Genomic DNA, 20,363 nt, shown 5'->3' with positions numbered 1-20,363 from the left:
TTTTTTTTAAAGATTTTATTTATTTATTCATGAGAGACAGACAGACAGACAGAGAGGCAGAGACAGGCAGAGGGAGAAGCAGACTCCATGCAGGGAACCCAATGTGGGGCTCGATCCCAGAACTCTACAATTATGCCCTAAGCTGAAGGCAGACCCTCAACTGCTAAGCCACCCAGTGTCCCTCTTTTATTTTCTAGAGGGCAGAGATCCAGCTCAAGATTGTGCTTTTTTTCTTGCCCACAGACTCTAGCCTATTTTTCTGAGAGCACTTAATCTATTGGAGAGCTCATTCTCACCATCCCGCTCAGAAGCACCATAAGGAGCCAGCTGCAAATTTGGGGCAAGCGTAGGTTTAGCACACAGGGCATTGGTGGTGACTGTCATCCCAGTAGGGGATCTCATGGTGAAGTTCTTCCAGAATCTTGAGGGTGGAATTCCTGCTGAAATCCTGAGTGCAGTAGGCAAGAACTGTGTTCCTTTAATGCCCTTAAATATTCTTATCTGCATCTTTTCCAGTCTCCCTCCCCGGAGTCATGGAGGTCCTGCCTCAGTTGTCTGGGTGCTGCTGGAGAGAAACAGGTTTCTCCAGCAGTATACCTCACAGCAAGAGAAGTCTGGCAGTGAATAATCACTGCTCTCTCTTTTCTCATGGAGTGGTCGCTGCCAATTAGTCCCACCCCATGCAGTGTTACCCTGGAGGACTGGAGGTACTGGAAAAGTTCTTATTTTCTCAGATGTGTTCGAACTCATAAATTTATTCATTTCATTCATTCATTCATTCATTCATTCATTCATTCACTCATACATACATACTCCCAACAGTGTGTTCAAATTTCCCCTTGGGAAGGCTGGACTTCTACAAAGTCTGTGTTATCTGCAGGTTTCTGCCCAAGTCAGCACTCTCTGGGTTTTTCCCAACTGCACCCTGGAGTCACTGATACAGGTTTTACTGTTTCTGTAGCCCATTTTGAGGGCTATCTGGATATTACTGCATGCACAAGTGGGCAAGAGTACTCCCAAGATCCCTTGGCATATGGTGCTGGATCCCAGAGTGCCTCCCACAGAGGCATTTTTGGGTATGGATGGATGTCTCTTCAGTTGTTTAAAAGGGAAACAAAAAGATGGATGTCTTACACTGGTATGATGCTACCTTCACTCCTCATATAATCAGTTTGTCATTATTCACAAAATAACTTGCTGACCAATTGGTTGGAATTCCTTGAATCAATAGATCATGTTGGGAAGAAGAGTGCTACTCTTATTTTAAAAGAGTATTTACAAATTATGAAGAATCTGAGTCACTCAATAATAACAAGCAACTCCAACACACAGATCACAAAGTTCTCTGAGAGTTGAATGAGTTCTGTAACATATAAACCATATTTAAAGTGTTGGCTTATCTCTACTTCTGTGCTTAGCTTCTAATTCTTGTTTTTTGACTTTACTGAATGAGCATCAACAGATGGTCTAATAAGAGTAGTCTACTATATAGGTTTATAGAAATGGCAGTGATAAATAAAACACAGTCCTTTCCTTCAGGATCTTCTAATTCAGTTCTTATAAAAATAACTGCACAACAATGTGTCATGATGTATGTAATTGTTCTGAGGAATAATTTTGAGCAAATAAGAGAAACTATTATTTTAGACATTCCCCAAAGAGGAAATATATGCCAGAAAAGACTAGCTGAAACTGTTTTAAGCCCAGTAGAATTATTTGGATGAGAGATATTTTCACCACATTTTTATTTTGAAAAATTTGAAGCATACAGAAAAGTTTAAAGAATACTTCAATGAACATCACATATGCCACACATAGAGTTAATGACTATTAAATATTTTTTCACAGTTGCTTTTCTTCTTTCCCCATGTCTTTCCTTCCTTCTCGTGTGTGTGTGTGTGTGTGTGTGTGTGTGTCTGTGTGTGCACAGTTGACCTTTGAACAACACAGGTTGAACCGCACAGGTTCACTTATGCCTGTATTTTTAACAGCGCAGTACTTTGTAAATGTATTTTCCTTATGATTTTCTTAACATTTACTTTTTGTAGCTTACTTTATTGTAATAATACAGTATATAATACTTATAACATAAAAAATATGTGTTAACTGGCTGTCCATGTTATTGATAAGGCTTCTGATTAGTGTAGGCTATTAGCACCTATGTTTTGGGGGGGATGGGAATCAAAGTTATATGTGGATTTTCTTTCTTTTTTTTTATATATGTGGATTTTCAACTGTGTGGACAGTCAGGACCCTAAGCCCTGATTGTTCAAAGGAAATATATATATATTCATTCCAGAATCTAATTAGGACTCATGCACTGCATTTGGTTACATGCTTTTATTTTCTAGATTAATTCCTCTAACTTTATTTCTATATGACATTGACTTTTTTAACAATCTAGCAATATGGTTTATAGAATGGCCTATATTCTGGATTTGTCGGACTGCTTCTTTAGGTGTTGGTAATTGTGATGTTTAATTTTATATGTCAACTTGAGTGGATCACAAGGTGCCTGGATATTTGGCTAAACATTATTTCTGGGTATGTCTGTGACTGTGTTTCCAGAGGAGATTAGCATTTGAATTGGTAGACTGAGTAAAGCAGATTGCCTTTCCAATGTGGGTCAGAATTATCCAATCCATTGAGGGCCTGAATAGAATAAAAAGTCACAGGAAGAGAGAGTTCACTCTGTTCTAACTGAACTGGGACATTGGTCTTCTGTCCCCTTTATGAGACTCATACCAACAGTGCTCTTGGTCGATCTCATACCTTCAGACTCCAACTAGAACTATACCATCAGCTTTCCTAGGTTTCAGCTTTGTAGAGAGCAGATCCTGAGATTATTAGCCCCCATATTTGCATGAGCTAGTTCCTCATTAATAAATCTCTTCATATATATATGAATATATATACGAATATATATATATGGAAAAATATATATATATCCTATTGTTTTCTCTGGCATACCCTAAATAATCCAGTAAATTTCATCTATCCTCTTGATGCATTATAAATTAATTTAGGGTTAATTATTAATGATTCAGGTTAAAAGCATTTGACAAGATTTTTGTAGATGATGTTATGAAGTTCATTTTATATCACATCTGTAAGAACATAATCCAGGAAGTCTCACTGTTAGTGCTGCTAAGGTTGATCACTAAGATAACTGTCATGTCTCTTTATTGTAATGGTTCGTTTTCTTTTTTTTTTCTTTTTAAGATTTTGTTTATATATTTGACAGAGAGAGAGAGCGAGAGAGAGAGAGAGAGAGAGCGCATAAGCAGGAGGAGCGGCAGGCAGACAGAGAGGGAGAAGTAGGCTCCCTGCTGCACAGGGAGCCCAAAGCAGAGCTCCTGGGATCATGACCTGAGCCAAAGGCAGATGTTTAACCAACTGAGCCACCTAGGAGCCCCTAATGGTTCATTTTTTCCATCAATAATTAGTATGCAATCTGTGGCATCATAAACATTCGGTTCCATGATGTGATAGGCAGCTTCTGAGATTACCCCAATGATCTTGGCTAATGTTGTGTACTTGTGTGAACTCCTCCTCTTGAGTGTGGACTGAATTTATATCTTCTCTGCTAGCAAGATATGACAGTAGTGATGGGGGTGTCTCTTCTGAGATTGGGTTATGAAAAAAACCTGAAGTATCTTCCACCTCTCTCCTTATCTCTCTGTCTCATCACTCATGCTGGGGTAGTGTGGCATGGGGAGAACCTGAGGCCCTCATTCCAACAATTCTTAAGGAACTGAAGACTGATAATGAAGCAGATCTTACAGCACAAGTAGAGTTTTGAGATGACTGCAGTCCTGGCCAATAGGTCATGAATAAAGTTGAGCCAGGAAAACTCAGCTAAATCCCTCGTGGATTTTTGATTTGCAGAAACTGTGGGATAATAAATGTTACTTATTTTAAAGATGCTGAATTTGAGTGCAACTTGTTTTCCAACAATAATTACCCCAAAATTTTTCTCATGATTTTAGCATCTGTTAACAATCATTGCCTAATTCAACTCTTATGTTGAAATCGTAAATGGTGACTTTCTAACTCAATCTATGTTTATTAGTTAATATTCTTCTGTAATATTCTTCTGTTATTAGTTAATATTCTTCTTATTTATTTTTTTCTCATTTTTTTCTCAATTGAAAGATAATTCAATTTTATTTGAATCAATGCCCATACTTTCACTTTGAAAACAAGACAGCTGAAAAGGAAGTCCTGGGTTTTAGTCCCTCTTACAAAAAGACTAACAAGCAACTAGTCACAGAAAACAACATCAATGTCAAAATCCTAGGGCACCTGGGTGGCTCAGTGGTTAAACATCCCCCTTTGGCCCAGGTCGTGATCCTGGGGTCCTGGGATCAAGTCCCAGATCAGGCTCCCCATGGAGAGCCTCCTTCTCCCTCTCCCTAAGTCTCTGCCTCTTTCTCTGTGTCTCTCATGAATAAACAAAATCAGGAAGAAAGGAAAGAAAGGAAAGAAAGGAAAGGAAGGAAAGGAAGGAAGAAAGAGAAAGAAAGAAAGAAAGAAAGAAAGAAAGAAAGAAAGAAAGAAAGAAAGAGAGAGAGAAAGAAAGAAAGAAAGAAAGAAAGAAAGAAAAAGAAAGAAAGAAAGAAAGAAAGAAAAAGAGAAGAAAAGAAAATCCTAGAATCCAGGGGTGTGGATGAAGCACCTTTGAATAACAAAAACTGAGAAAAATCATATTAGAAGGCTAAGAGGAGTAGTTTCACTTTGACCAATTTGCCCGTCCCTCAGGCTGACACAGTGCCACACTGACAGGGTTTCCTGGGCCCACGTTTTCTCCAGTGGAGAAAAGAGAGCCTGCGGTTGATATCTAGCTTATCCAGCATCCCATCATGCTTCCTAGAGCCTTACTTCTATATCTCACCTCACATGGAACACTGGGGGAATTGGCAGGGCTACACAAAACAGGGTCAACTAGAAACAAAGAAGGGAAGAACTCATAGCAACCAGTGCAACGATCATGCTGTAGCACTGCATTCCTACTGGTGGTAGCACCCAATCAGAAAGCTCAGCTCGTGGCTGCATTCACTCATGGATCTGAGCCAGTTGCTCCAGCTGGCCAGGGAACACAGTTGGCAGTTCTGCCCAGTTTTGGTCCCAAGCCAACAGTTCAGCCCAGCCATGGAGCCCATTCTACCGCTCCAACTGAACAGAAAGCCAAGCCAGCAACCTCACCCAATTACAGAGCATGGCCTTCAGCCCCACACAACCAGGAGCCTACCCAGAAAACCTAACTGTGCAAAGAGCCTGGACAGCAACCCTCTCCATCTGTAGGGATTAGTCTTCAGCCCCACCTGCATGCAGAGTTCATTCTATGGTCCTGCCTATTTGCTGAGCACAGCCTGCAACCCCACCTTAACAGACAGCCTAGCCAGTGACCTTGCCCAATTGAGGAGCATAGCCTACAGACTCACCCCTTCAGGGAGCCTAGACAGTTAGTTTGCCCGACTGCAGAGCAGAGCCTCTCTCAACATTAGAGTACAAACAACAGCCCTGCACAACTAGAGACGCAAAGCAATCACTGACTTCCTGTCGATGCCTCTAGCTGAGACATCCAGAGCCCCAGGCTGGGCTGACTGTAGAAGATCTTTCATGGTTAAAGTGAACCGTAAACACTGGAAGAGGAGAACTCTCCCTCAAATATGCAGATACCGATGTAAGGATTCAAGAATCATGAGAAATCAGATAAACATGACACCATCAAAGGAAACTAATAAAGCCTCAGTAATCTTAAAAAATGAGATTTATAAACTGAGTGACAAAGAATCAAAAATAAATCTCTTAAAGTTCAGTGAACTAGATGAAAACATATATAGATAATTAAATGAAATTAGGAAAACAATACATGAACAAAATGAGAGTTTCAGCAAAGAAATAAAAAACATTATAAAGCAAACAAATTCTAGAACCAAAGAATACAATGTCTGAACTGAAATATTCAATAAAGAGCTTCATCAGCATACCAACAGTCAGATGGATAAATTATTGAACTTGAAGATAGGTTCTTTGAAATTTTCCAATCAGAGAATCAAAAAGAAAAAAAGTAAGAAAAACAATGAAGAAAGCAGATAGGACACCATCAAAGGAAGCTTTATATACATTATAAGGATCCTGGAAAGAGAAGAGAGAGAGAGACAAAGGACAGAAAGTCTATTTAAAAAAATAATGGCTGGCAACAAAAGCAACGTGTAAAGGAAAGAAAATGTCCAATGTAGTCACATCTACCCACAGGCCTCTCCTGTCCCCCTTTCTCCCCCTAAAGTTTATGTGATTGGCCTCGACTCACGTCTGACATTTGATTAGATTTCTAAGGGGCCTAAAGGAGATATTTTTACAACAGAGGGTTAGAGGCACTTGAGTAAGGACCCCACTCCCCAAAACTCTGGCAACTGTGGCATGGGGATGGGGGGATGCATTTCTGGGAAACACAACCAGCCTAGATAACAGGAACTCACAGAGACACAGAAGTTGTGACAAGTTTAGTAGTCTCTAAGTGGGTTATATCCCTTCCCCCATCACATCAGAATCTTAAACAGAAAGAGGGATCAAAGGAAAGCCAATCTCTCACACACTTTCCAGGCAGAGTAGAGGTGGGAGTCAAACCAGGGTGAGAGGAGGAGGGTGGAGATCCCTGATTGAGGTTTGGCTGATTCCTGTTAATAGCTTTCCCCTAGGGACAGGAAGCTCTAGTAAGGGGATCTTTCCTCTCTCCCCTGCATAAGACAAGCTGCCTGCCAACCCCCTTTCATGGAATGGCATTGTCTGGGAATGCCTACCACACCTACCCTCTTCTTTTTTCCTAGTCAAACTCTTTTTACTCCTTGACCTGACTTCCTTCCTTCCCTCCAAATCTTTACTTCTGATTTCTATTTCATGGAATTTGGGATTGAAGTTAGACTACAACAGTGCCACCAACACCAAGTCTTGCAGGGAAAGAATACAAAGAAATTAGCAGAAATATGTTAATAAAAAGTTTTAAAAATAATGGCTGCAAACTCCCCAAATTCAGGGTGAGAAATGGACATCTGGGTTCATGAGTCCCAAATGTCCTTAAATAGCATGACCCTGAAAAGGTCACCAAGATACATAATTAACTTGTCAAAAGTCTAAGATAGGAGAGATTTTTGAAAGCAGAAACAGATTCATTATATACAAGAAGCCCCATAAATATTAGCAGATTTCTCAATAAAAATCTTGCAGGCCATGAGAGTGTCTGAGGATATATTCAATATTGAAGCAAAATAACTGCTAAACAAGAATACTATACCCAGAAAAACTGTCCTGAGAAACAGAAAACTCCCAAACAAGAAAAAGCTGAGGGACTTTATCACCACCAGACCTGCCTTACAAGAAATGGTAAAGGAAGTTCTTCATAGTGAAATAAAAATGAAATTAACAATGAAAAACATCTAAATATATAAAACTCAACAGTAAGGATAAATAGTCCAAGTCAGAATTTTCTAATGTTGTATGAGTGGTGGATAAACTACTATCAACTCTAGTTTAAAAGTTTTAAAAATTAATGTGTTAAAACTAACTATACACAGTATTTTAAAAATGTATATTGTAATATCAATAACCTAAAATGGGTGTATGAGTAAAAGTGCAAAGTTTTGTATGCAATTGAAGTCTTTATCAGCTTAAAATAGGATGTTATAACTATAAAATACTTTATGTAAGCTCATAGATAACTACAAAGGAAAAATATGTAGTAGATACACAAAAGATTAAGAAAAAAGTCACCACATCACAAAAGAAAAACAGCAAGAGAGGAAGTAAAGAATAAAGGAAATACAAGTCAGAAAACAATACAACAGCAATACTAGATCTTTACATATAAAAGATTACTTGAACAGGGATGCCTGGGTGGCTCAGCTGGTTAACAGTTGGACTTTTGATTTCGGCTCAGGTGATGATTTTCGAGTTGTAGGATTGAGCCCCATATTAGGCTCTATGCTGGGTGGGGAGTCTGCTTGTGATCCTCTCTCTCTCTTTCCCTCTCCCCTTCCCCCCAACTGGCCCACAACTGTGCACATTTCTCTCTCTCTAAAATAAATAAATAAATCTTCTTTAAAAATTAGTTAAACATAAATGCTCCAAACAAATAATATAGAAAGACTGAATCAGTAAAAACAAATTCCAGTGATATGCTACCTACAAGAGACTCACTTTAGCTTTTAAGGGGAAAACTTAGCTTTAGCTTTTAGGGGGAAACTGATGGTATGGAGAAAGATAATCCAAGATAATGGCAGCATTATGAGCAGGGATAAGTACACTTATATCAGACAAAACAGACTTAATGTAAAAGAAGGTAACAAGAGACAAATAAGGTTATTACACAATGATAAAAGGATCAATTCATCAAGAGGATATAACAATCATAAATATTTATATACCCAATATAGGAGCACCTAAATATATCAAGCAAATACTAACACAGCTGAAAAGACAAATGCACAGCAATAAAGTAATTATACAGGATTTTAATACTCCACTATCAGCAATGGGTAGATTACCCAGACAGAAAATAAATAAAATATCAGGGGATCCCTGGGTGGCGCAGCGGTTTGGCGCCTGCCTTTGGCCCAGGGCGCGATCCTGGAGGCCCGGGATCGAATCCCACGTCAGGCTCCCGGTGCATGGAGCCTGCTTCTCCCTCTGCCTGCATCTCTGCCTCTCTCTCTCTCTCTCTGTGTGACTATCATAAATAAATTAAAAAAAAAAAAAGAAAAGAAATAAAATATCAAATGTAAACAACACTATACCAAATGGACCTTACAGACAAAAAACGTTCCATCTAATACCAGCAAAATACACATTCTTCTCAAGTGCACATACAATTCTCTCCAGAATAGAATAGTATGACAACTAGAAATTAACTCCAGTAACAGGAAGTTAATTTGGAAAATTCACAAATATGTGAAAATTAAATAACACACTTCTGAACCACTAATGGGTCAAAGAAGAAATCAAAGGAAAACCCAAAAAATGACAACATACTAAAATTTGTGAGATGCAGCAAAAGCCATTCTAATAGGGAAGTTTAGAGCAATACGTGTCTAAATTTAGAAAAAAAAAAGTCTCAAATAAACAACGTCTCAAAGAATTTAAAAAAAAAGAGTAAACTAAATCTAAAGATAGGAGAAGAAAGATTGTAACAGAAATAAGTAAAAGAGACTAGAAAAACACCACAGAAGCAGGAGGGATTTATACCTGTGATGAAAGATTGGCTTAGCATAAGCAAATCAATAAATGCAATACATCACATTAACAAAATGAAGGATTAAAATCACATGATCATCTCAATGCTAAAAACATTTGACAAAATTAAAGATCCTTTCATGATAAAAGCTTTCAGCAAATTCAGCATAGAAGAAAGGCTCCTCAGCATAATAAAAGCTGTATATGACAAGTCCACATCTAACATCACATTTAATGGTTCAAAGTTGGAAGACTTTTTTAAGATTAAGAACAAGAATTTCCACACTTATCATTTCTAGCCAACATAATTAACTTAATGATCAGGAAAAAAGAAATCAAAACCACAATGAGATATCTCCTCACACCTGTTAGGATGATAGTATCAAAAAGACAAGAGATAGGGGTGCCTGGGTGGCTTAGTCAGTTGAGCATCTGATGCTTGATTTCTGCTCAGGTCACCATCTCATGGGTCATGAGATTGCAACCCAGGCTGGACTCTGTGCCCAGCAGGGAGTCAGCTTGAAGATTCTCTCCCTCTGCCCCTCCCCTGACTCACCTGGGCGCCCTCTTTCTCTCTCTCTCTAAAATAAATAAGTCATGAAAGAAAAGACGAGATAACAAATGTGGGTGATAACAAGAATGTGGAGAAAGAGAAACTTTCAGCACTATTGGTGGGAATTTAAATTGATGTAGCCATATGTAAAACTATGTGGAGATTCCTCAAGAAATTAAAAATAGAACTACTGTATAATCCAGTAATCCCACTTCTGGGTGTATATCTAAAGAAAATGAAATAAGTATCTTGAAGAGATATCCATACTCCCATATTCATTACAGCATTATTCACAAAAGCCAAGATATAGCTACAGCCTAAGTAACCATTGCTGAATGAAAAAAGAAAATGTAATACACATATATAATGGAATATTTCTCAGCCATTAAAAGAAGGAAATCCTACCACTTGCAACAACATGGATGAAACTGGAGGGTATTACACTAAGTGAAATAAGTCAGGCACAGAGAGTCAAATCCTGTATGACCACTTATATGTGGAATGTAAAAAAACTCATAAAAACAGAGAATATATGGAGGTTGTCAGTGACTAGGGGTGAGGAAATGGGGAGAGGTTGCTCAAAGGGTTGGAAATTTCAGTTGTAAGATAAATAAGTCCCAGGTGTCTAATGTACAGCATGGTGACTACAGTTAATAATACTATATTGTATACTTGAACTCTGCTAAGAGTAAATCTTACATGTCCTCATGATGAAAAAAAAATTTTTTTAAGGTAACTGTGTGAAGTGATGGATGTATTAACTAACTTAATTGTGGTATTCATTACACAAAATATCCTAAACCATCATGTTATATACCTTTAAAAAATCATGTTTACAACCTTAATATATGTAATTTTTATTTGTCAATCACACTCCAGTAAAGCTGAGGGGTTTGAGGAAAGAAGTGTGCTATTTAACCCTTACTCATATGTACTGGGGTTCTCCAGTTATTTTTCCCTTACTGATCTCTAGTGTAATTCCACGTGGTCCGAGAATATACGTTATGTGATTTCTAGTCTTTGACACGTGCTAAGTTGTGTTTTACAGCCTGGAATGTGGTCTATCTTGGTAAATGTTCCCCGTGAATTTAAGAGGAATGTATATTCTGCTGTTGCAAATGAAGCATTCCTCAAATGTCAGATGTCAATTTTTTTTTTTAAAGATTTTATTTATTTATTCATGACAGACACAGAGAGAGAGAGGCAGAGACACAGGCAGAGGCAGAAGCAGGCTCCAGGCAGGGAATCCGACATGGGACACGATCCCGGGGTCTCCAGGATCACACCCCAGGCTGAAGGTGGTGACACCAGGGCTGCCCCAGATGTCAATTTAGATCAAGCCGATCGATGGTGCTGTTCAGTTCAACTAAAGTAGCCCTCCCTTATCCATGGTGGATAAATTCCAAGATCTCTAGCGGATGGCTACCTGAACAAACAGATACTACCAAGGCCTATATATGCTGTTTTTTTTCCTGTACACACACACACACACACACACACCTAGGACAAAGTTGAATATGTAAATTAGGCACAGTAAGAGATGAATCACACCCATAATAAACTAGAATAATTATAACAATATCCTGTAGTGATAGCTACACGAATGTGCTCTCTCAAAACATCTTTTTTTAAAATATTTTATTTATTTATTCATGAGACACACACACACACAGGCAGAGGCAGAGACCCAGGGAGAGGGAGAAGCAGGCTCCATGCAGGGAGCCTGACATGGGACTCGATCCCGGGTCTCCAGGAGCAGGCCCTGGGGGGAAGGCAGCTGGGCCACCTGGGCTGCCTTCTCTCAGAACATCTTACTGTACTGTGCTCATCCTGCCTCTCGAGATGTGAGATGATAAAACGTGTATGTGATGAGACAAGGTGAGATGAATAACATAGGCATCGTGTTGTCACTTTAGGCTACTACCGACCTTCTGAGGTTAAGTCCGCAGGAGGCTCATCAGCTTCCAGACCACAGTTGGCCGCAGGTAACTGAAACCAGGGAAAACAAAACCGTGCGTAAGGGAGTACTACTATATATCCTCGCTGATTTTCTGCCTGCTGCACCTGTCAATTACTGATAGGTGTTGAAGTGAATTTTATATAATTTTATATACTCATCTCTCTTGGCATAGCAATTCAAGTTTTGTTTTGAGTAGGCCCCACACCCAACGTGGGGCTCGAACTCACCACCCTGAGATCAAGAGACGCGTGCTTTACCCACTGAGCCAGCCAGATGCCCCCTTAATTTTACTTCTAATTTTCTTCTCAGTGTTTCAGTCTGCTGTGTGTGCAGTGCCCTGAGGGTAACAGATTGCTAAAAAGTCATCTCTCTCCAACATTTACAGTGCCATGGAAACCAGGACCGCAAGGCCTCCTGGCCTCCAAAGCCAGACCTGAAGTCAAAGCTGGACGCCAGAAACATGTAAGACCTCCCTGCAGTGCTGGCACCCTGGAGCGGGACAGGGGGAGTGTGCAAAGGCAGTGGCTGCTTTCTGTAGTCTCAGGAAAGGGTCACAGTCAACTCCCAGATATACATTTAATTAGAAGCCTGGCCCTCAGGCCAGTGCTATGACAAGGCCTCTTTCATCGAAAGACAGAGCCCCTGAGTCTGCGGCCTGTTGCTGGGGGGCCTAGCTGTTTGCACACTCCTTCTCGGTTGGTTACAGACCCTGGGACCCGCAAGCTTAAGCCCTGCTGGCCCCTAGAGCCAGGCGATGTAGGGTGTTCCTGGGCTGCAGCTGCGAAACTCAGGGCACCAGACACCAGATATTGAAGGCCCTTTCTGGAAGATACCAGTTGAGCTGGAGGGAGGCAGAGGGAGAGCACAGAGACTGCAGCCACTGGCCTCTGTCCCCTGGGGGGTACTCCCCTACCCCCCAGTGTGTCAGGCCAGAAGCCCGCTTGGGGAGCAAGGTCAGTTCACAGCTCCCAGAGTCAACAGGCCTCCTTCTCAGGAAGCCTGGGCATGTGCGTGGTGCCCTGGGAGGGCCAACGACTGTCTGACTGTCACAGTCCTTTGGGACCCAGGGATGCAAGTCTCTCCAGCCTCCACAGCCAAGGGATCAAGCGGCACCCTGACCAAAACAAGAAAAGGGAAAAAAAAAAAAAAAAAGAATCGCATCCGCTGGCTTTAGCAAGGCAGAGTGAGAACACTGAAGACGGTGCTATTAACCTTGAAAATAACTGCCAGTTATGTTAACAGCAAAAGTTAGCTTGCTTTCCCTTTTTCCCCCCCCCTCCCCAGAATAGCAGAGAACTGCAAGGTTGCCCGAGCCGCACCCGCCAAAGCTCGAGGCAAATCTGGAGAATATACGGTGGGGAAGCTCTTTTATAGCAGAAAGAGTGGGGCGGGGCTCCTACAAACAAAGAGCCCCATTGGCCTAAACTGAGAGCTGGAAGTATCGTGGCTTTTCATTGGCTAAATTGTGCCGGCCTCTCATTGCCCCCATTGTTGAAGGCCCTCTCCCCCATCCATCCCCCTTTCCCTCATCCATCTCCCCCCTTCCTTCCTCCATCTATCTCCCCCCTCCTTCCCCCATCTATCCCCACCCTCTTTCCCCCACCCATCCCCCCTCCTCCCCATCCATCCCCCGCTCCTTCCCCCATCCATCCCCCTTCCCTCATCCATCTCCCCACTCCTTCCCCATCCATCCCCCCTCTTTCCCCCCTCCATCCCTACCCTCTTTCCCCCATCCATCCCCCCTCCTCCCCCATCCATCTCCCCCTCCTTCCCCCATCCATCCCTCCCATCTCCTCTCCCAAAAAACCTTCCTTCCTCCTGTTGTCAGGGGTGGGGTGGGAGAAATAAAGTAGTGGGATTGACCCGGGGCAGTAGGGCTGAGCGCTCTTCCGCTGGCCTCCTGACTCTGTTCCAAACAAGTCTTCCTTTTATTAATTTTCACAGTGTCCACCTAGTGGAGCCTAAATATGGCACCTACTGGAAAGGAGGGAAGTGGGGGGCAGGGGCCTGCTGGCTCTAGCAGGGCGGAGGGAGAGCATCTCCATCCCTGGAGAATATCCCATCCAGCCCCTGCCCCTCTGACCAGGGCTTTTAAAATTAGCAACCGAGTCCCTTTTGGGTAAAGCCCAGGTGCTTCCCAAAGGGCTGCTCCTGCGCTGGGCCCCGGGAAGGGTGAGTCTGCACGCGCGCCCTTTACGAACCATTCCTCGGTTCCTCCAGCCCTTGGGGCTTGTGGATGGGAGCCCGGATGGTTTGGGGCTTACCTCCCAGTTGGTAGTGTTAAGAAGTGGGGTGCCCAGCGTGGGGTATGAGCCCTTCTCCGCATGGGGAAGCTCTGGGTGCGTGGTCTCCCACTAGGGGTGAGGTTTGCGGCAACATTGTTCTCAGCCTTCCGTACCCAGTTCCTTGTGGTTTCGCTCTCATCTGCCCCGTGGGGAGGGGTCAGTCCATCAGTTCTCGATTCCCTACCGCCCCCCCCCCCCCAGGAAATCATTCCATATATAGCTCTAAATTCAGTCTTTCCGGGGGGGAGAAGGTGAGTTCAGAATCTCCCAATATCATCATCTTGAAATTATAACCTCTTATCGCTTCTTTTGGTTTTTTTTTCCCTTAGGATTTCCATTTCTCTGTTGACATTGCCCAGTTCGTTTTGCATGCTGCATGTTTTTGTTTTGTTTTTTTAATACAAAATAATTTACTGTGTGGGAGAAGTTTATTTAAAGGGCACAAGGAAAAGGAGTTTATATAGATTTACCATCTACAGTTTTGTATACAATTTTAAATATGTGCAGTTTTACAGCATGTTAATTAACCTCAATGAAGCTTTACTTAAAAATCAAATAGAGGTCTTGGGTTCCCCCAATTTTTTTTTATTATTTTTTTTTGCACAAGGAGTCCAATGCCCTGCATCACTGAAAATTTCAAGATAATTTCTATTTGGGTCTGCAGATCAAAAAGCTGCAGGGTCCCACCAACAGGACTTTACTCCTTAGAGCACTTAGCATATTATTCATAGTTGTTTTCAAGAATCCCTAGTCTGATCATTCTAACATTCCTGCCACGTCTGGTTCCGGTGCTTGCGCCGTCTCTTCAAATTGTCTTCTTAAATACACTGGCTCCTCTAGACACCTGAAACTAACATTATGGGCCAACTGTAGTTCAATTAAAAAAAAAAATGTAACCTTGTGTGTAAACTGCACTTAAATGCAAAGAAAAGAAAAAAGAAAAAAAAGATATTCAACATAAAAAAACACACTTGCTTTTTCTTCAAATTTTACCTTTCTTTCTCCACAGCCAGAGGTGATGTGCAGGATAAAATAAATGGTCCTAAAGAGGCCTGCAGTAATGCGGTGGTGAGGTGTGGGTGGAGGGGACATGTTCTGCAATCATTCTATGATTCAGTTTCAGTCTTTTAGTGAGCTTTTACCTCTGGACTGTGAGCTTTAAAAGTTCTTGTGTTTATTTTCTTTCCCCTCAGGCCAGGTAGAATTTGAACAGAGTGGGCAGGCGTTGGGTATTTCTCTTCATTTAGGTCAGTTGGGCTCTGATAAGATCCTAGCAGGTGAGGCTCTGATTAACTCGTTTCTCCTGAAAACAATCCTTGTTAAGAACAGAGGGCTCTGATGTATTTTAAAAAATGGTTGCTTTTCCTCTCTCCCTTCGGAAGTATGAAGGGCTCTTTCTCTGTGTTTGCTGTGAAGACTAGTCAAGGTCCTGGAGGTAGATCCCACAGTATTGTGCCCACCACCTGATCCCTGCCCATGACCAGGTCCTCTGGAGTTGTTCACTCTGGCATTGCCCACACCGAGCCCTCAGCAATTCCTCATGTTTCAGGTTTTTCCACCGTGGCACCAGTCCTGGCTGCAGTTTCCACTCCTGGGTGTCTGTTCCGGTAAGCCACGACTCCCCATATTCCCCTGTCTCTTCAGTCTTGAGCAACCTTTGGCTCTGTATTTTCCTCTCTTAAGAATCCAAGAAGACCCACTGGTTGTCAGGCTGTGCAGCTTTTTACTTGTTAGAGTGATGAATTCCAAGCTCCTTATATGTGAAATTAGACTTGTCTTGCATTTTTCAATTGTAAGATATAAAGTATGTGTCATACCCCTTGTAGTTTTGTAGCAGTATTGGCATATAGGATGCAGTGTAAGACCCTTTCCACTCGGACTCAAGATTGGTCTTTTGGTGATGCTTTTGCAGAAGGTTAAGTCTCCAATTTGGAGGGGTGTGGTGGTAAAGGAAACCCGACCTGTTGATGATAAATGAGTGTATTTGACAAGACGTTAGCGGTATTGAAGGGTGGGTGTTGGATTGGTCAAACTAAGGGTGCCTAAGACCAGAAGAGGTGAGGAATCCTCACTGGCCTATTAATGAGGATTAATAATAATCCTCATCATTTCATCAGAGAATGATCAATGTTGCCTGCAGGACGAGGGGTTAAGGATCATCACAGCTAGGTGCAAGAACTGTGGCTGCTTGAGTTTCTCATAGAGTTTGGCTGTTTTGAACTTAAGAGTATCATTGTGTTTGTTTTGCTCCCCCCTCCCCCCGAGGACTGAGGGAGGTAGAGAACAGAGAAATTTTAGTAGCAGTGTGGGTACTTGTTGAACATCCTGAATAACCTTACCACTGGAGTGAATTTCTCTGCTAGAGAGGAACAAAGGGGTTCCAGAGTGGGGAAAATGCTTTCTGGTAGCAGCTTCCCTACAGTTGTGGCCAGAGCCCATTTGCACGGAAAGGCTTCTAACCAGCCTAAAAACAAGGACACGAATGTCCTTCTTTTGTTGTAAAGGAAGGGAAAAGGGTAATGAGCAATTGGAGAGTCTAAAAGTGGGAGAAACAGATAAGCAGGTTTTCAGGTTTTGAAATGCAGATGTGGAAGGAGAGTCCCAATTAGGGAGAATGGTGTTGTTTTCTTAGTCATGGCATTACAAGGGAGAGGCAATAGCCAAAAGGCTCTGGGTCTGGTTCTAGCAATTAAACAACTAATCCTAGAAATCCTCAGAGTTGCTTTTTGGTCTCAGGGAAAGGGGAATTAATGATGGTGTTATTGCATTCAGGGGACAGAGAGTTGTCCCTTCACAGGAGATAGCACGCCCTAGCTGATGCTCTCGAGATGGCTGAATAATTGCGTTGTGTTTTTAGAAACCTGTCCGTTGTGGGCAAAAAAGCTTGTAATAAACAAGCTGTTAAAATCAGGTGAGCAGAGAAGACAGTCATCTGCATGACGGATAAGGAGAGAATTACAGGGAAAGGTTAAATTTCTCAGGTTTGCCGAGAGTCCTAGAGAAATAATTACTGGCTTCGAGAAACCCCTGAGGCGTGGCAGTCCATGCATATTGTTAATTTTTTCCATGTGATGGCCAAAAAGATATTTGAATCAGGGTGAAGGGGTATACTGGGGTGGGGGGGAAGCAGAACATGAGCTGAAACTGTGAAGTGAGTGGTGTTGGATCGCATAGAGACCAGATAGCATTGGGGTTAGGAACTAGAGAAACCTGGGTTTAGTTAGTTCATGGCTCACAAGTATTCAATTAGTCCTTATCCCTCGCCAGTAGGATTCTTTACTGGGGGGATTGGATTCTTATAAGATGTGTCAATAAAGCCTTGAATCATAGGGTGGAAATTCTGGAGAGCTTCTAGTTTTCAGTATGTCCTGGTCATCTTAGGAGTGGCATGGAAGGCTGTGCTGCTACTTCCAGGGATTTGGCCTCCCAAGCTTAGCCTGTGTCATTAGGAGTGAGCCACCTCTGACTCCCTACCAAGGGAGTCAGGTATTATAATTAACATAATGTATACTTAAATATTTGGGGGGTTTTATAGGAACAACAACAACAACAAAAATCTGATGATCAAGGAGTCATAAAAAGGCAAAGAAAGGTGCATGGGTACAGAGACAGGGACTTCAAGGCTAAAGCATTTGGGGGAGCAGAAAGTTCTGATATTCCTAGTGAAGATTAGGGAGCCAGTGGAACTAAGCACTAAGCCATGTTGTGTAGTGAGAGGTACTAGTGAGACAGAATAAGATGTAGACAAAGGCAAGTAAGTGGTAGATCAAGTCCCACTGCAGATATTGCTTATGTAGTCCAAGGGAAGTTGGTGAGGAAAATAAAAGATTTTGGTGTTAGTTTTCTAGGGCTGACATGGTACTTTGTTTGTGGCATGGACTGGGTGGCTTAAACCAAAGAAATTTATCATCTTACACTTTTTAAGTCCAAGATCAGGACATCAGCAGGGTTGTCTGAAGGCTGTGTGGGAAAGATCAGTTTTGGCTTCTCTTTGGTTTTATAGATAACAGAACATTTTCACCATCGTAGAAAATTCTATTGAACAATACTACTGTAGGCCTGAGAGCAGTGTTTAATATTTTGCATTTCTCTGAAAAGCAATGGAAAGCAAGTAATGCTGTTAAAGGCATACATGAAGAAGTTAAAACTCAGTGACTGAGCACAACTTGAGGGTTTATGCTGAAACAATGTGGATAAACACAAATATACAACATTTTTATAAAGCATGGACTAGATTAATTCAAAGGGTATTTGAGTATGTACGACACTGAGCTTTAAGGATCCTGAGTAGAACAAGATCTCCTTGTTGAAATATTTTTATTTAAAATTATCCTCAACTGGAATTCTAGATGCTTCCATTGATCTGGAGATGGGCGTGTAAGGAGGTATATTGGACTGGTTTTAAACATTCACATTAAGAGGTTAATGGAAATACTTTGTGCACCGCTTCCTGAACGTGAAAGATGGACTTTGTGAGACCACTCAATCATCTAATTTATATGCCCGCTTTACATAATTTGACCTAATCCATATATATTGCTCTCTGAGATTGAAATTTAACAGCCCTTGCAGATACTGCTGAATGTTTAAACTACTACCATGTACTTCAGCATTTTTCCAGAGGTGACTTTAAAATCTGTAAGGTCAAAAACTCAAAACCCTGAAACACCAAACGCTGGGAAGAATGTGGAACAACAGGAACGCGCATTAATTGCCGGCGGGAATGCAGAAACTGTATAGCCACCACTTTGGAAAACATTTTGGCGATTCCTTACAAAGCTAAACATGATCTAGCCCGAGGACCCAGCAAGATCACTCTCCTTGGCATTTACCGAAATGACCCGAAAAAAGCCTTACGTCCACGCAAAAACCAGCACACGAGTGTTCACAGCAGTTTTAGCCACAACTGTAAAAAACCCAAACCAAACGGAATGTCCTAGAGTGGATGATGATGGGTAAGTGAACTGCGGCAAATCTATACATACAACAGAATATCATTCAGTGATAAGAGAAATGAGCTTTTAAGCTGGAAAAAAGAAAGACATGGAGCCACCTGAAATGACTATTGCTAAGTGAAAGAAGATGTTTTTAAAAGGCTACACATTGTAAATAATAATAATAATAATAATAATAATAATAATAATAATAATAGTAGGCTACACATTGTCCAGTTTCAACTATACGACATCCTGGGAAAAAAGTTAAAACGAGACAGCAAGGAAAATCAGTGGTTTCTGGGCGGGCGCGGGTGGGTGGGAGGGCAGGGAGAAGGAAGCACACAGGGATGGAACACAGGGAATTTTTATGGCCGTGGGGGCTGTTCTGTAGGTCACTGTAATGGTGGGCCCGTGACCTTACACCTTCTGCAGGACCCTCGCAACTGCACCCAGGAGCGGAACCCAATCTCAACAGCCCGCTGTAACCCACGATGACCCCGTGGCGCGCACCCCCGGAGGCGAGGTGTCGGCCAGAGGGGGGACCGTCAGGGGGTGCGGGGGGTGGCGGCTCCCCGTGAAACCCAGCTCGATCTTGGGGCACCGGAAACTGCTCTTAAAAACCAACTCAAAAAAAAAAAAAAAAACAAAAACAAACCCAAAAAACAAACCCAACTCAATCGCTAAAAAAGAAAAGAAACAACAACAACAAACAAAAACACCCCCGACTTTAAATCCAGAAGACACAACGGCGGTTGCCAGGGAAGAAGGGGGGGATGGGCGAAAGGCGATGGAGAGGACCCTTATCCTGATGAACACCGAGCAACGCACAGAATCACTGAAATCCTTATATCATACGCCTAAAACTAATCTTTGGGGAAAAGAAAGAAAGAAAAAAAGAATGTATTACAAAAAGGCGGGGGCGCGGAAGGGGCGGCATCTCTGAGGAAAACCTGCAGGGCTCTCGATTTTTTTCCCCCCACGGGCTCCTACATCTCAAGAGGGAGCGCTCGATGATCTCCTAAACGAGCAAAGAGAAGCTAAAGGGCACCCGACCTCCACCTCACGGGCGCCGCGAGAGTCTTTATCAGCCTAACCCGCGACTGTGCAGTCCGAGCATCCTTATTTAACCTACGCAATTCACGTCGTCGTCGTCACACGGCGCTGGGACACACCGTCGTTATTCACATTAAAAAAAAAAAACAAACAAAAAAAACCGTCCCGAGCGCGGAGCCCAACAAGGTGGCAGATACGAAAACCAGGAGGGCTAACCCGGATTCCAGGCTCAAAGTTCTAAAGCATAAAAGCGAACGGCCGAAAATTAGCGATTTCTAATTCTGTCGGCCGAAAACAATGAACGGCCGATAAATCTCGCGATGCCTATGGAAACTACCACTCCC

The 20,363-nt window shown here is 42.1% G+C and overlaps 1 protein-coding gene and 2 long non-coding RNA genes across 6 annotated transcripts in view; 1 reads left to right on the top strand and 2 right to left on the bottom strand.

The window, feature by feature from the left end:
• The window catches only part of LOC144287987 (uncharacterized), a 77,617-nt gene extending 58,364 nt beyond the window's left edge, over positions 1–19,253 (top strand). The window contains exons 2-5 of one of the 4 annotated variants that reach the window (XM_077855521.1): positions 11,701–11,769; positions 12,130–12,206; positions 15,579–15,636; positions 18,379–19,253. In XM_077855521.1, the coding sequence (XP_077711647.1) occupies positions 11,701–11,769; positions 12,130–12,206; positions 15,579–15,636; positions 18,379–18,447 (273 nt within the window). In that variant the 3' untranslated portion in view covers positions 18,448–19,253. Of the gene's footprint in view, positions 1–11,700; positions 11,770–12,129; positions 12,207–14,358; positions 14,448–15,578; positions 15,637–18,378 lie in introns of those variants that run through there. The other 3 variants (XM_077855523.1, XM_077855522.1, XM_077855524.1) reach the window with 3 other exon arrangements.
• LOC144287991 (uncharacterized) lies at positions 10,551–20,351 on the bottom strand. The gene is made up of 2 exons (XR_013355918.1): positions 20,099–20,351; positions 10,551–11,773 (listed from the first exon to the last, which is right to left on the bottom strand). It is a non-coding gene; the product is annotated as an uncharacterized LOC144287991 (long non-coding RNA).
• Positions 14,474–20,092, bottom strand: LOC144287995 (uncharacterized). Its single transcript, XR_013355921.1, has 2 exons — positions 17,945–20,092; positions 14,474–15,990 (listed from the first exon to the last, which is right to left on the bottom strand). It is a non-coding gene; the product is annotated as an uncharacterized LOC144287995 (long non-coding RNA).
• Positions 20,352–20,363: the final 12 nt, after the last annotated feature.

Source organism: Canis aureus, chromosome 17 (genome assembly GCF_053574225.1).
Source record: "Canis aureus isolate CA01 chromosome 17, VMU_Caureus_v.1.0, whole genome shotgun sequence".
Lineage (NCBI taxonomy): Eukaryota > Metazoa > Chordata > Mammalia > Carnivora > Canidae > Canis > Canis aureus.
The sequence above is the reverse complement of the archived record's forward strand: the minus strand, read 5'-3'. Positions and strand labels throughout refer to the sequence as shown.